General features: G+C 40.9%; 1 protein-coding gene across 4 annotated transcripts in view; it reads right to left on the bottom strand.

Annotated features, from left to right (window-relative positions):
• LOC110300542 (A disintegrin and metallopeptidase domain 3) overlaps nucleotides 1-14,228 on the bottom strand; it is a 55,923-nt gene that overhangs the window by 19,941 nt on the left and 21,754 nt on the right. For 3 of the 4 annotated variants that reach the window (XM_021170754.2, XM_021170753.3, XM_021170757.2), the window contains 5 exons: nucleotides 13,995-14,066; nucleotides 13,618-13,784; nucleotides 12,511-12,592; nucleotides 8,668-8,804; nucleotides 5,061-5,250 (listed from right to left, as the gene is read on the bottom strand). In XM_021170754.2, coding sequence (XP_021026413.1) covers nucleotides 5,061-5,250; nucleotides 8,668-8,804; nucleotides 12,511-12,592; nucleotides 13,618-13,784; nucleotides 13,995-14,066 — 648 coding nt within the window. The remainder of the gene's footprint in view (nucleotides 1-5,060; nucleotides 5,251-8,667; nucleotides 8,805-12,510; nucleotides 12,593-13,617; nucleotides 13,785-13,994; nucleotides 14,067-14,228) is intronic. The other variant, XM_021170755.3, reaches the window with a different exon arrangement.

Raw genomic sequence — 14,228 nt, 5'->3', positions numbered from 1 at the left:
TTTCTTCCCCACTGGCTAGCTTTTGTAGTGTAGGAAGGCGCCGTACAGGCTGCTAAGGAGTTATCAGCAGTCTTACCTGTGAAACCTGGAAGCTTAAACAACATTTGGACTGGTGAGAAATACACAGTATCAGGAATGGAACAGGGGTAAACAACTACTTCTCAGTTGGGACTGATGCCTGGACCTGTAATTGGAGCCAAGAACTCATGGCTGGGCATGCCACAGGCCCTAAGAAAGAACCTATGACTGCCATTTTGCCATTTGGATATACTACCAAACTAGGAACTTCAAGTCTCTGAAGAAAGAAATCGAAGAAGATCTCAGAAGATGGAAAGATCTCCCATGCTCATGGATTGACAGGATTAATAGAGCAAAAATGGCCATCTTGCTAAAAGCAATATACAGATACAATGCTATCTCCATCAAAATTCTAACACCATTCTTCATAGAGTTAGAAAGAGCAATTTTTAAATTCATCTGGAAAAACAAAAATCCCAGGATAGCGAAAACTATTCTCAACAATAAAAGAACTTCTGTTGGAATCACCATTCCTGAGCTCAAGCTGTACTACAGAGCACTAGTGATAAAAACTGCATGGCATTCGTACAATGATGAGAGGTAGATCAATGTAATAGAACTGAAGACCCAGAAATGAACCCACACACCTATGATCACTTGATCTTTGACAAAGGAGCTAAAACCATCTGTTGGAAAAAAGCATTTTCAACAAATGGTGCTGGTTCAGGTGTCAACATGTAGAAGAATGCAAATTGATCCATTCTTATCTCCTTGTACAAAGCTCAAATCCAAGCAGATAAAGAACCACCACATAAAACCAGATACATTGAAGAGAAAGTGGGCACAGGGGAAAATTTCCTGAACAGAATACCAATGGCTTATTCTCTAAGATCAACAACAGACAAATAGGACCTCATGAAATTACAAAGCATCTGTAAAGCAAATGACACTGTCAGTAGGACAAAACAGCAAACAACAGATTGGGAAAAGATCTTTACCAATCCCTACATCTAATAGAGGGTTAATATCCAATATATACAAAGATCTAAAGAAGTTAGACTCTGGAGAACCAAATGACCCTATTAGAAAATGGGGAACAGAGCTAAACAGAGAATTCTCAACTGAGGAAACTCAAATGGCTGAGAAACACAAAAAGAAATGTTCAACATCCTTAGCTGTCAGGGAAATGCACATCAAAACAACCCTGAGATTCCACCTCACACCAGTCAGAATGGATAAGATGAAAAACTCAGGTGACAGCAGATGCTGACGAGGATATGGAGAAAAAGGAACACTTCTCCAATGTTGGTGGGATTGCAAGCTGGTACAGTCCCTCTGGAAATCAGTCTGGAGGTTCCTCAAAAAATTGGACATTATTACTACCTAAGGACTCAGCTATACCACTCCTGGGCATATACCCAAATGATGCTCCAACATATAACAAGGACACATTCTCCACTATGTTCATAGCAGCCTTATTTATAATAGCCAGAAGCTGGAAAAAACCCAGATGTACCTCAACAGAAGAATGGATATGGAAAATGTGGTACATTTACACAATGGAGTAGTACTCAGTTACTGAAAACAATGGCTTCATGGAATTCTTAGGCAAATGTATGGAATGTTTATCTTTTTAACTGTTTTCTTTTTCTTTTTGCATATGCTTTTGTTTTCTTGGTTTGTGGAGGTTTTGTTGTTGTACTGGGATTTTTAATTTCTTTCTAAAGTTGGGTGGGTTCTTTTAAAAGTTGGGTAGGTTGGGATAGAGGGGGAATCTGGACCAGCTGTTCTCAACCTGGGAGTCACAACCCTTTTTGGGTTCAAAGAACCCTTTCACAAGGTCACCTAAGACCATCAGAAAACACATATATTTACATTATGATTCATAACAGTAGCAAAATTACAATTATGTAGTAGCTATGTAAATAATTTTGTGGTTGGAGGTCACCACAACATGAGGAACTGTATTAAAGGGTCGCAGTGTTAGAAAGATTGAGAACCACCGGTCCTCAGCTCTGCACTGTGATTGATTGTGAACTAATCTAGACCCTGGGAAATAGACATCACAGGTTCTCCAAATATTCAGGTGTGAATAGAGAACCTGGGCTAACTGAAGAAACCAGATAAGGAAAATGGGACCGACCATGGGCAGGACAGGGGAGTTGGGGAGCAATAGAGAGGTGAACAGTAAGGTGCTAGTGACCTAATAAGGGAAATAGAAAAGGGGAAGAAGATAAATACAGTAGGGAAGAAGGTATGATAATCATAAGGATGTCTGCAGAATCCACAGCTAATCAACCATTTATCTAAAAAAAATAAAAATAAAAATAAAATAAACCTGCCTAATAAACATAATTCTGTGTATAAATATATACATATATAGATTTAATGAACTTTTCTCATCTGGGCTGACAGTGCTCTTTCCAAGAACCAAAGACCACCTAACAATAACCCCAATACCAGACATGAGAGACTTGCTTTTGGGTTGTTGACCAGGACTGTCCGAGAGACTCCTGAAGCCCACAGCTTACTGCTGCTGTTCTTGGTTGTGTCCTGGAGGTGGGAGGTAAGCAAGCCCCTATTGCTCAAGACACTACCATGTACTTCAGAGACAGGGCCCAGAGACCCATGAGTTGCAACTGACCCGAACACCTTTAATCCTAGTACTGCGGAAGCAGAGGGAAAGCCGTTCTCGATTGGCTTTGCGGCCAGTCTAGTTGACATAGTTGAGTTCCAGTGCAGCCAGAGATATAGTAAGAACCTAGCTCAAAAGAAAAAAAAAAAAAAAAAAGAAGAACTCTCTGGTTGTACTGAATCTCTCGGGACTCTAACATGTTCTCCTGCCAATGCCAATTATGCTCCACAGAGTATCAACGTGATCAGACGTTCCAAGGGGTTACTTCCATAAAGAGATTGAACAAGTCCATTCGAAGGTAATGGCAATTGGTTTCAATGCCAAAGGCTTTGGTCAGTCTTCAACACTGAGCGGTTAACTACAGGTTGTGGGTAGCATTGAGTTATGTTATTTGACTTACGCTCCCTTCCAGCTTGGCACTCAGTATCTCTATCTACATAGCCAGCTGCAACTCATCTTATTTTATTAACAAAACAAACTGAAGCCTAATTTAGAGTCTAGTTTCATGACAGAGAGATGTGCTTGGGTCATTCACAAGCTGGCAGCACTCGAGGCTGTGCCAATGTTAGACAGTGTGATTGGATAATCAGGTGTGGGTTTAAGCTCCAGCGGCGTCTGAGCCCCACCTCCTATCTTCTCTGGAAGGCTGTTTGCTTGCATGGGTGGGTAGCATTTTACAAAACCCCGATAACTCATAAGATTCCCTGACTCACTGGCTACTCTTCTCCAAGTAATCCCTGACCAAGTTTGTTGTGCTGGCTGGTGTTGTGTCAACTTGACATAGGCTGGAGTTATCACAGAGAAAGGAGCCTCCCTTGAGGAAATGCCTCCACAAGATCCAGCTGTAAGGCATTTTCTCAATTAGTGATCAAGGGGGGAGATCCCCTTGTGGGTGGTGCCATCTCTGGGCTGGTAGTCTTTGTTCGATAAGAGAGCAGGCTGAGCAAGCCAGGAGAGGCAAGCCAGTAAAGAACATCCCTCCATGGTCTCTGCATCAGCTCCTGCTTCCTGACCTGCTTGAGTTCCAGTCCTGACTTCTCTTGGTGATGAACAGCAGTATGGAAGTGTCAGCCGAATAAACCCTTTCCTCCCCAACTGCTTCTTGGTCATGATGTTTGTGCAGGAATAGAAACCCTGACTAAGACAGTAAAGTTATTCTAAGAAACAGAAAAACATTTTTTTCAAGAGTCAAGTACAAATTCTAAAAGAAAATATTCAAACAAAACTTCACTAGGTCTCGTCACAAAAGATGTCTAATGGTCTTCACTGCTAGTAATCAAAGATATCCATACCAACAAGTAGAGAGACAACTGAAATGAAGAAAGGCAGACATGTCATTCATCATTACCAAGACATATTGTAAAGATATAACAATATACCAAGATATACAAAAATAATCAACAGGGGGTGATAACATGATAGCAAAGGTTATATTAAATGGGAACTGTTTGTGGTTCTATCTGTGGCTCTGATGGAACGGAATAAGAAGGAAGGAATCACTGGGGACCTATGTGCCATCCATTTTATGTATGTTATTAAGGATAAAGATGAACAAATGAAGAATGTTAGGAATAATCCAGTTTGTGAAACTAAGTTAAATGACATTTCATGAACCGGTGCTGCTGGCATTCTGGTCTGGCTATTAATGGTAAAACAATTATCTTTACCCATAGTTTAAAATTTTCAAATTCAAAAATACTCAGTTGCTATGTGCCACAAACCCTCACCATCCTATGTGCTATGAAACGTCTTTAAGGTGAATTTCAAATACTAGTACATTTCTAAAACTCCTTGACATAAAAACTAAAACCCTCACTTATAAGGTCTGTTACAAACAACATTCTGTCATTGTTTTAAGACAGTCTTCCCAACCCAATTCTATTTTGTTTTTGTTTGTTTGTTTGTTTTTGGTTTTGGTTTTTGTTGTTGTTGTTGTTGTTTTGCTTTGTTTTTTGGTTTTGGTTTTGTTTTTTTGGGGGGGATTTTTTGGTTTTTTGTTTTTGGTTTTTTTGTTTTTGTCTTTTTTTTTTTTTTTTTTTTGAGACAGGGCTTCTCTGTGTAGCCCTGCTGCCCTGGAACTCACTCTGTAGACCAGGCTGCCCTTGAACTCAGAAATCCGCCTGTCTCTGCCTTCCTGCCTCCCAAGTGCTAGGATTAAAGGCGTGCGCCACCACGCCCGGCTCAGTCTTCCCAATTCTGAATTCTGAAATCCTCCATTCTCTTGCCCAGATGCTTGGATTTTTCAGCAAATGCACTACCATAGCCAGCTCTCTCCCTTAGATAGTAAAACAGCCCATCGTCTTTAAAAAATGATGCTCCCCCTTTCAATTATATAGAAATCTACAGGGCCGAAGGAATCAGTGTACACAGAACACATGGTGGACAGCTGTGAGAGTTTCTGTCTAACCTCTGGTGGGCCACAGTCACATTGCTCTGGGACCTCCAGGAGATGGTTACCACAAAACGATCCACCTTGAGGCTGGACAACAAATTCTGTCTCCGGTGTATTCCGAAGGCAGTCCAGTTCAGGTTGTGAAGCCAGCTGTTTGAATTCATCCACACTACAACTGCTAAAAACCTTTATGCCTTGGGAACGTCTGAAAATAAATTGATGTTTTTCATATAAATGAAATGCAACTTCTATTCCCCAATACATTCTTTAATAAAGTATATACATCCATAAATATTCACCTTAAAGAAGAGTCAAGAAAGGGGGGGGGGATACAATGCAGGTCATAACCAAAGCAGTACATTCATTTCTATTGCTATTTGTCAGAATCAATATACAGAAAGTAGAGGGTATTGTAGTGGGAGACACCTCAGCTTCAGGAGCATAAAGGCTCCTCATTAGTTTCAACTTAATTATTACTGTAAAAAGCTCCCAATGGCTAGCAGGAACATGGAAGAAGAAAATGGAAAATGTCAAAGATGATTCTATCATTGGTGATGAAAGTCATGCAATATTTTCAGGCTGAGGAAAGCAAGCAGCCTTTGATTCCTTTTATTTTTTAAAAAAATATACATATATATATACACACACATTTAAATTTCTATCCTTCTTTAAGGGTGAGCTCTATTACCCAAGCTGATCTCCTATCCCCAGCTGATTCTCATGCCCCAGCCTCCAAAGTCTACATGTTACCAACACCATTACCAATATTTTTATTCACTTAAGTGCAGAGTTCAGTGAGTTGGGGTTGAATTTTGTGACCTCAAACTTTTCTCAGTGATTCAAATAAAATCCGAGAATCAGATTTCCCTTTTGAAAGTAACAACTATGGGCTAGCAAGAACGCTCAGCAGGTAAGAGTGCCTGTCCCACCCACATGATGTAGACAAAGAGAAATGACTCCCAAAAGCTATCCTCTGACCTCTACACATGCAAGTGCTTGTGTAAGAGCTTGCTCTTGTAACAGGAACACAGTAAGATGGTGGCACTTTGTCCTGATGTTCTTTATCCTAGGTGCCCTACATAGACATGACCTTGATGCAAGCACACTATGGGTTTCTGAAAAGCATTGGCCTTTGATTGTCTTGGTTTTGTTAAGCTCTTGTGATCTTGGGTGGCTTTACAATTATACTGCAGTTGTTTTGTCCAATGCCCCCCTTGTTTTCCTCTGTGACCCAGGATATTGTGAGTGGGTCAAGCATCTGGATGACATGAGCACAGACAGGCTGTTCTGTTCCTTTCACTGTGACTTGAAAGTTGGTGTGTCAACTAGATGAATTCATTTGTGAAAAAAGCCACACTGGCCAAGGCATTCACTCAACTGGGTATATTTTCCTCCTTGGTTTATAAATGTGTAGGGAGAAACTTATTTTAATGTAACTATCCCATTTATGGCTGTAATTTTTAATTTTCATTGTATTCATTGACATGCCGGCATTAGCAAGAAATCATTTTCTTTGTTCCTTTGGTGGCATGCAATCTATTACTAGCATTGCTATCATCATTTGTAGTCAAAGGAAGAATTGTCAGAATTTCTCAGCATGCTGGCATGGCATTGCCCAGATTCAGCAAGCATTAACTCTTGTGGCCCTCTAGTGAGTCTTGCCCAAAACTTCCTGAGTCTCTTTTTTCTTTTCTCATCTTTGGCCCCCAAATCAACCATTACTGTCTATGAAAGACAAGAATCTTTACCGCTCGTATAGGTGATTCGGGATCTTGTTGTTAGAGTTCGTTAGAATGCCCAAAGTGATGAAGACGACATGCTTACAGCACCTTTGTCCTCACAAACTAGCTGCCTCATCCATCCCTTGCTCTGCCAACATGAGGGGAGGCAGGCATATGAGCAGTGTGTAGGTGTTGTATACATGTGTGTGCTGCTGTGTGTGTCAATGTACACACATGTCGAAGCCAGTGGAAGCCTTCCTGTCTCTTCCTCCAATGGTTCCCACCACATTGCTCATACAGGGTCTCTCACTGAACTCCAAGTGCATCTTTCCAGCATGGCTACCTAACCAGTCAACTTCCGGGATCTGTTTCTCCCTATCACCAAATTGGGGGTTACAGATAGACATGGCCATGCTCCACATTTTTACAGGAGGGCTAGGGATTTGAACTCAGGTCCTCATGCTGGCACAGCAAGCAGTCTTACCCACCAAATCATCTCCCCAGACTTCCTTTACAGAGCCCTCAGTGCCCCTTCCCTTTTACGCCATGCAGCTGTTTGCTTTGTAGCATTGTGTTATTGCTTAGCAGCCTTGCACTGCTGGTGTACTTTAACTGGTGCATTCCACTTTGAAGGATTTGCAGTATACTCTTCTTTTGTATTCACCTGCCCTCTCCACCCAGTTTTTCCTAGTTTTTTGTTTGCCTCCCTAGTACGTGGAAGACTTTGAGGAGACTGAAACGAACACTTCGGGTTGGATGCTTTTGCACACGTGGCTTTTATCCTTCCCTCCATTCTTCACGCACACACCCCTCCCTTGGCAAGATGGCACGCATTTCTGCATACCCTTCCTCCCGGCTGACTGGACCTTCCACCGAAAGCTCCTCTTTTCGCCTTGTGACATCTCTCAAAGTTATCTGCCCAGAACGTTAATTCTCTCCCGTCAGCTGAAGGTCTGTACATTCTAGAACACCTGTCCTTGAGATCTAGCCTGTACAGTCTCTATAACTGCATGCTAGAAAGGCCTAACTGACAACTAATCATAAGCCAGATCTCAACAGATAAAACTGTCCTGGATAGTTCAGTATTTAAAAGTGAGCTGTGATGGCCAGGAGCATGTGTGTGACTTTTCAGTGCCCTCACTTCTCAATGCTAAAAAACTTCCATGGATTATTATGAGAACACTCATCTCCCAAGATGACTCAAGAGGCTGTGCTTGGGCTTCTTCAGATGCACAGTGCATTCACTTTGGCACATCTGAGTTAAACAAGCTGTATAGATTGACCGCTTATTGTTGGACTTATTGTAAAATCTCCCATTCTGCAAACACGCAGTTTCTACCCCCAACACCTCAGGTTCTATCTCACACCTTTACATAACTCACCTCACGTCTTGCCCATGCCTCCATCCCATCCCTGCATCTTTCCTTGAATCTTCAGCTTGTTGTTGTGTTTTACCTTGGTTCCCAGTGCAGTCCGTACAGTATTTTCCTTATAGTCTCAGTAGTTTCTGAGGTTTGTTTGTTTGTTTTTGTCTTTGTAACCCTTTCTCTCCTTCTGCCCCAAATCTCCTTATTTACAGATCCATTGAGCCTCCAAGTCTTCTGATAGTTCAGCATCACACATCCTTCCCTAGAAGCTTATCAACAGTCCTGACAAATGAACCCATCTGCATCCACCTTCACTCTGTGTACTATGAACGTGCTCACTGCTAACAGTTAAGAACTGTTAAGCAGGTTTTCTGGAACACTCCTAACTCATTCTCTTCCATGTGCTTTAGACAATTGTGTTTGCATTCACTCTAGCTCTTCCTAGTTGAGTTATATTGTGACAAAATGCACATCAAAACATACTACAAACATTTCCTAGGTGTCTGTAGAGATCAGATTTGGAAAAGACCTTACATTGCCGAAGGATTCATTATGCATGTGCTTCCTGGACAGAAACAATTGTAGATGTCATCGTATGCCAACCCCAGGTTAATTCCCAGCAACTGAGAGAGAACAATGGCAAAGCCCTCCACAGCTAACGTCTTTGGATGCTGAATAGATACAAAAAAGAACAGAATTATTGTAAGTCCTCTTCTTCCTCCTCCTCTTCCTCCTCCTCTCCCTTCCCCTCCCCTTTCTTCTCCTCTTCATTCTCCTCTTCCTCCCCTCCTCCTCTTCCTCCTCTTCCTCCTCTTCCTCCCCCTCCCACTCCTCCACCTCTTCCTCCCTTTCTCATCCTCCTCCTTTCCTTCTGCCTGTTTGCTTTTGTCAGGCTTTGTTTGACAATGGGACCTAAACTAGAATGAAAAGTCAAGAAAATGTAATATCAAAACTATTTTAGGAATGTTTTAAAAAAAAGAGAAATTTTGATATTTTTCTTAAGCAGTAAATTTTAGTCCAAATGTAGCTGACATATGGGAGAAAAATTGATTGCTATCTTTGTAAATTTATAACATTATTGAACAGAACTCAAATAAGCATAAAGACATTTAGAGAAGTAGAATAATTATGGTAATATATTTTTCAAGGCAATAATTAGAGAAATTTTAAACCATGAAGAGTTAGTTAGCAATCAATTTTTATTTCAGAAAATGCTTGAGGAAATTTAAGCCGATTTCTCTAAAGGTAGAGTAGTAGTATTTGCTGATGCCATCTCTGCACACACTGAGCAGAGACACTTCTTTGGGGTCCACTATAGTTTTATCAGCTCCTGGGCCATGCCCTTCCATCCCCAGCTGCTTCTGTCACTGCCACTGTGCATTTCAGCAATCCTGGGTCTTGTGTAGTTGGTGTTTCACTTTCTTAAATTACTGGATAACAGTTTATAAAGTTTGTCAGCTTGGTTGGATTTAGACTTGCCTTGGGAAGAAGCCTCTGGGTGTGTCTGGGAAGTGTTAGCTGGATTAGGTCAAGTTTAGTAGCTAGGCCCACCCTCACTGTGGGTAGCACCATGCTATAGGCTGGGGCCACAGAGTGCATCAAATGGAGAAGTCTAGCTGAGCACCAGCCTCTGCCTCGCTCTGCTGTGGATCAATTGGCCCAGCTGCCTCCAGCTCCTGCTGCCATGCCTTCCTGCTGCCATGCCTGCCCCATCATGATGGGCTGCACTCAAGATTCTGAGCCAAAATAAGACGTCTCTTCCCTAACTTGCTTTTGTGCGGTATTTGATCACACCTTTGGGAAATAGTTCATTGTATCACATGATCATACCAAATTTGCTTTAACTACTCACTCATGAAAGGACACCTTGGTGGTCTGAATAGGGTTGCTGATGCATTCAAAAATACTAAATAAAAAGAACTCAAGAATGTCAAAAACAGCCGGGCGTGGTGGCGCACGCCTTTAATCCCAGCACTCGGGAGGCACAGGCAGGCGGATTTCTGAGTTCGAGGCCAGCCTGGTCTACAAAGTGAGTTCCAGGACAGCCAAGGCTACACAGAGAAACCCTGTCTCAAAAAACCAAAAAAAAAAAAAAAAAAAAAAAAGAATGTCAAAAACGAGCAAATTGTGATTTTTTTCTTAATATCCTTTTAATCCAAATGGAGCTGATGTGGGAAAATAGTGTATGTGGTGAGACAAATGTGTAGTTCATGTAGTGACAAAAATTAACCACCTTCCAGACGAGCTAGCCAAAGCCCATTACTAGTAAATCTGTCTACAAGAATTGCTTATGGCACCATTACAGTTTGAAAGAAACATTAACAGGAAGCCAGGTGAAAACTATAAAGTACTCTTGAAAAGTTTTAAATGTGGACAAACCATCATTATTTTTATATATACTATACAAGATATAAAAATGAATTTATATCTTGTATAGTATTTAAGGAATAAAAACAAACTAACAATGTAAGCAATGCATGCTCAACAAAAATATTTAATTTGGGATGTTAGTAATCTAATATGGGATATATATCTACAAAGAGTAGAGTTCTATTTGTAATTTTAGTTAAGAAATGTTATTTTTAATAGACTTAAATTTTAATTTACAGTAGACTTTAAAATAAAATTTTATTTATAATTGGCTTAAGTTTAATATTTCATGCAAGTGAAATGGTAAACAAAGAAACCTATGGAATATACACATAATGGAAGAGAGTCAAAGGAGATCACCAAAAGTTAATAACACACACAAGACAATGACTGAGTACGGGAGAGGTAAAACCATCTAGAATCTATTCAGCGTATATCTAAGCAAGACAGGAAAACAATGTATAGGACAGAAACAGCAGCATGTAGTCTTTCCCTGCCACCAACTATTTTGAATGTGAATGAGTTAAAAACAAAAGCAAAACAAACAAACAAACAAACAAAAAACACTTAACCAATTGGCAGAGTGGATTAAAATCAGAACAGCCACATGAAAAAGAGCATTCAGTCGGATCTTTTATACTTTATCTAAAAAACTAGCCCAAAATGAGTTCAAGCTCCAAGCAAGAGCTTCACAACTGTAAAACAGAAGATAACAGCACACAGACCCCATCAAACCCTTGAAGGATGGGGGCACAGGCAAAGATGGACAGAGAAGATTCTACCACTGTCATAGACATCCCCATTCAACGTCATGATAAAAGCAGAGTAAAGACAGCAGCACACAGGGTCAGGAAGAAACATTTGCAGACCACATGTCTGACAAAGGATTATATCCATGACGTAGAGGATGCCTACAACTTAACAAAAAAGCATTAAGCCATTTTTAAAAAATAAGTAAAATACTTGACTAGCTATTTCTCCGGTGATACACTTTAATGACTACTGCATCTATGAACTGGTATTGCATCCTTTGGGACTTTAGAAACACAATAAAAAGAAACAAAATGTAACATTAGCCTGTATCTATCAAAACAAAAGAGAAAATAATTTTGGCTGACTGTGCAGCTAATTTATGTTGGTGAAAGGATTAGAAGCTGGTATAACCTCTATCAAAACCAATATTATAGTCCTGCAAAGTATTAATAACAAGACTGATACATAAGTCCGCAAGCTGACTTCTGGTCATACACCGAGACTAACCAATATTAGGACCTCCAAGAGGTATTTGTACTGTTATGTGCATTAAAGCATGGTGCTTAACAACAAAGGCATGGAAAGAAATGTAAAGTCCTTTGACAGGATGAGTGCATTCAAAGGTGATATAGGCCGATATTATTCAGTCATTAAAAAGGAAATACTTTATGGCATAGACGAACCTTAAGTACATTGTACTTCGTGCAATAACTTCTTCATAGGCAGACATATATTGAGACTTCCCACTTACATGTAAACCCAAAGTTGTTATAACAATAGGAACAGAAGAGGGAATGAGCATCCCCTGGGGCTGTCTGATGGAGCTGGAGACTCAGTTTTAAAGGGTGGCCATGTCTTGAGACTTATCTCCCCATCGGGTAAATACAGCTAACACTACAGAACTGGTTAAAAACTGCAAACATGAGGTGTTTTCCCTAAATAAACCAACTCTTGTTTTTGGAGACATGGTTTCTCTGTGTAGCCCTGACTGTCCTGGAACTCACTCTGTAGACCAGACTGGCCTTTAGCTTAAGAGATCCACCTGCCTCTAGAGCTCTGCCTCCCCAGTGTTGGGATGGAAGGTGTGTGCCCCCGCCACCTGGCGCAAACCAACTCCTTTATAACAAATGAAAAACCACTGGTGTAAAACTTTGCCAAAAGTGTACAGTGAGTGCATTCTGCGTCTTCTCGTTCAGTTCACTGAGGTGATCCGGGACATTACTGTTGTGGGGACAGGGACGACCAGAGGCATACCAGAGCGATTCCTGCGGTAAAACTTGGGTTGCAGGCCATCCCATGATATGTCGCTCCCACATAATCAGGATGATCCTTATACCTAAATCAGAAGTTCATGTCAGTGCACTTGTTTCAGAATGTTGCTACAAAGGACATTGAAACAATGGATTTCCAAAACTTCTATATCCTCAAATGTGATATTCATCATACGGTAAGTAGTAAAAACACAAGTAGTATATATTCCATCCTCCATAGAAATTTAAGTTAAAAATGGTATTTTAAGATTCTGTGATACACAATCCAAAACCTAGCAGAGCCTCCTGGTATGTCCATAACCCATTTGTCAGGATCCCCATCACTAGGTGAATATTGATTGTAAAATCTAAAAGCCGGCATTATCTATTGTCAAGTACTGAACAGATTCTTAAGTGTTGGACCAGAGGAGAGGGAGAGGGGAAGAGAGGTCCACCAAGAAAAGAAGAGGTGGTGTGCAGAAATCAACCCATTATGTTGCCTTTAAATATCCAACCCTGGCCTTAGACCCAACAGGAGACACGCGATTCCATTTATATCTCCTAAGATCTTCATGAGTGAGCATCTTATATTTTCTTGTAAAATGATTGAGTAATACTAAAATCTACACAAAGATTCTTGAAACATGCAGACCTAGTAGCTAAAACCTACATCTTAGGTCTCTATAGGCGCACTGGAGAGTAGCCATAGTGGAGGGAAGTAGTTGGTCCATTTTAATTATTTATCTGTTTTAACCAACAACATGGGCAATTATTGCACTCACAACATTAAAATCACGGTGTAAACATCTCCTGTGAGGTCTTTATAAACACAGAGCCCGTGTTCATCCTGATGCTTTTCACACTCCACCATGGAGCTGAAGTAGATGGGGGTGACTGATGGGGCCCAGGGCAGGGGGCAGGCGGGGTGGGACCACGGGGCCGGACATGGGACGGGTGGCTTAGACTACGTGATCAGATCTGTGCATCTTGCCTGTGCTGGCACTCTAGTCATCTTAAACTTTCTCAGAGTTCCGTCATGATTACAAATATATGACTTCGACAGTTGACATTAATAATCCCTTAAGTTCCAATCAGTTCGAGAAGTACTCACAGGAGTAAGTAGGTTATATCCGTGGCCTTTTGAGATATTTCCTTGCGTTTCCACAGCAGGAACCTTTGCAGGACCTCATCAGCGTCCCCATTGGTTTCTATCTTGTCTTGTTCTGACCAGATCTCCAGAGAGTTTAACATCACTGTCACCTTCAGCTGGGAAAACATCTGAAAGGGGGATTTGTTCAGTGTGGGTGCCATGCCCGGAAATACTGGCACTACATTCAACATGTCACTTTGGGGAGTAACCCAGCCCACAGGGGAAAGAAAGTGCTGGGAGGAGTGTCCATTTCACCAAAAACGACACCACTGTGTACACAAGCCTTGTAGGTTGAGTTAGCGATAGTCTCTTACCTCAATGGAAACTCAAGTACTTACAGTGTTAATGAGACCAAAGATGTGAACAACTTTCTGAGTTGCAACTCCCACCTCAGAGCCCATATGGTCAAACTGAAAGACACATTTATTTCCCAATTACTAGCATAAATGATTAAGCAACCATTTTTTAAATAGTTTTAAGTGTAAAAGTTAAAATAATGCAGTATGCAATTAAAGAGGCAAAATAAAGATGTGTTAAAATTGATTGACAGTTGATTCTTCAAGGCCTCTAAC

The sequence above is a fragment of the Mus caroli genome, unplaced genomic scaffold (genome assembly GCF_978045245.1).
Source record: "Mus caroli unplaced genomic scaffold, Mus_caroli_1 scaffold_10, whole genome shotgun sequence".
Taxonomy (NCBI): Eukaryota; Metazoa; Chordata; class Mammalia; order Rodentia; family Muridae; genus Mus; species Mus caroli.
The sequence above is the reverse complement of the archived record's forward strand: the minus strand, read 5'-3'. Positions and strand labels throughout refer to the sequence as shown.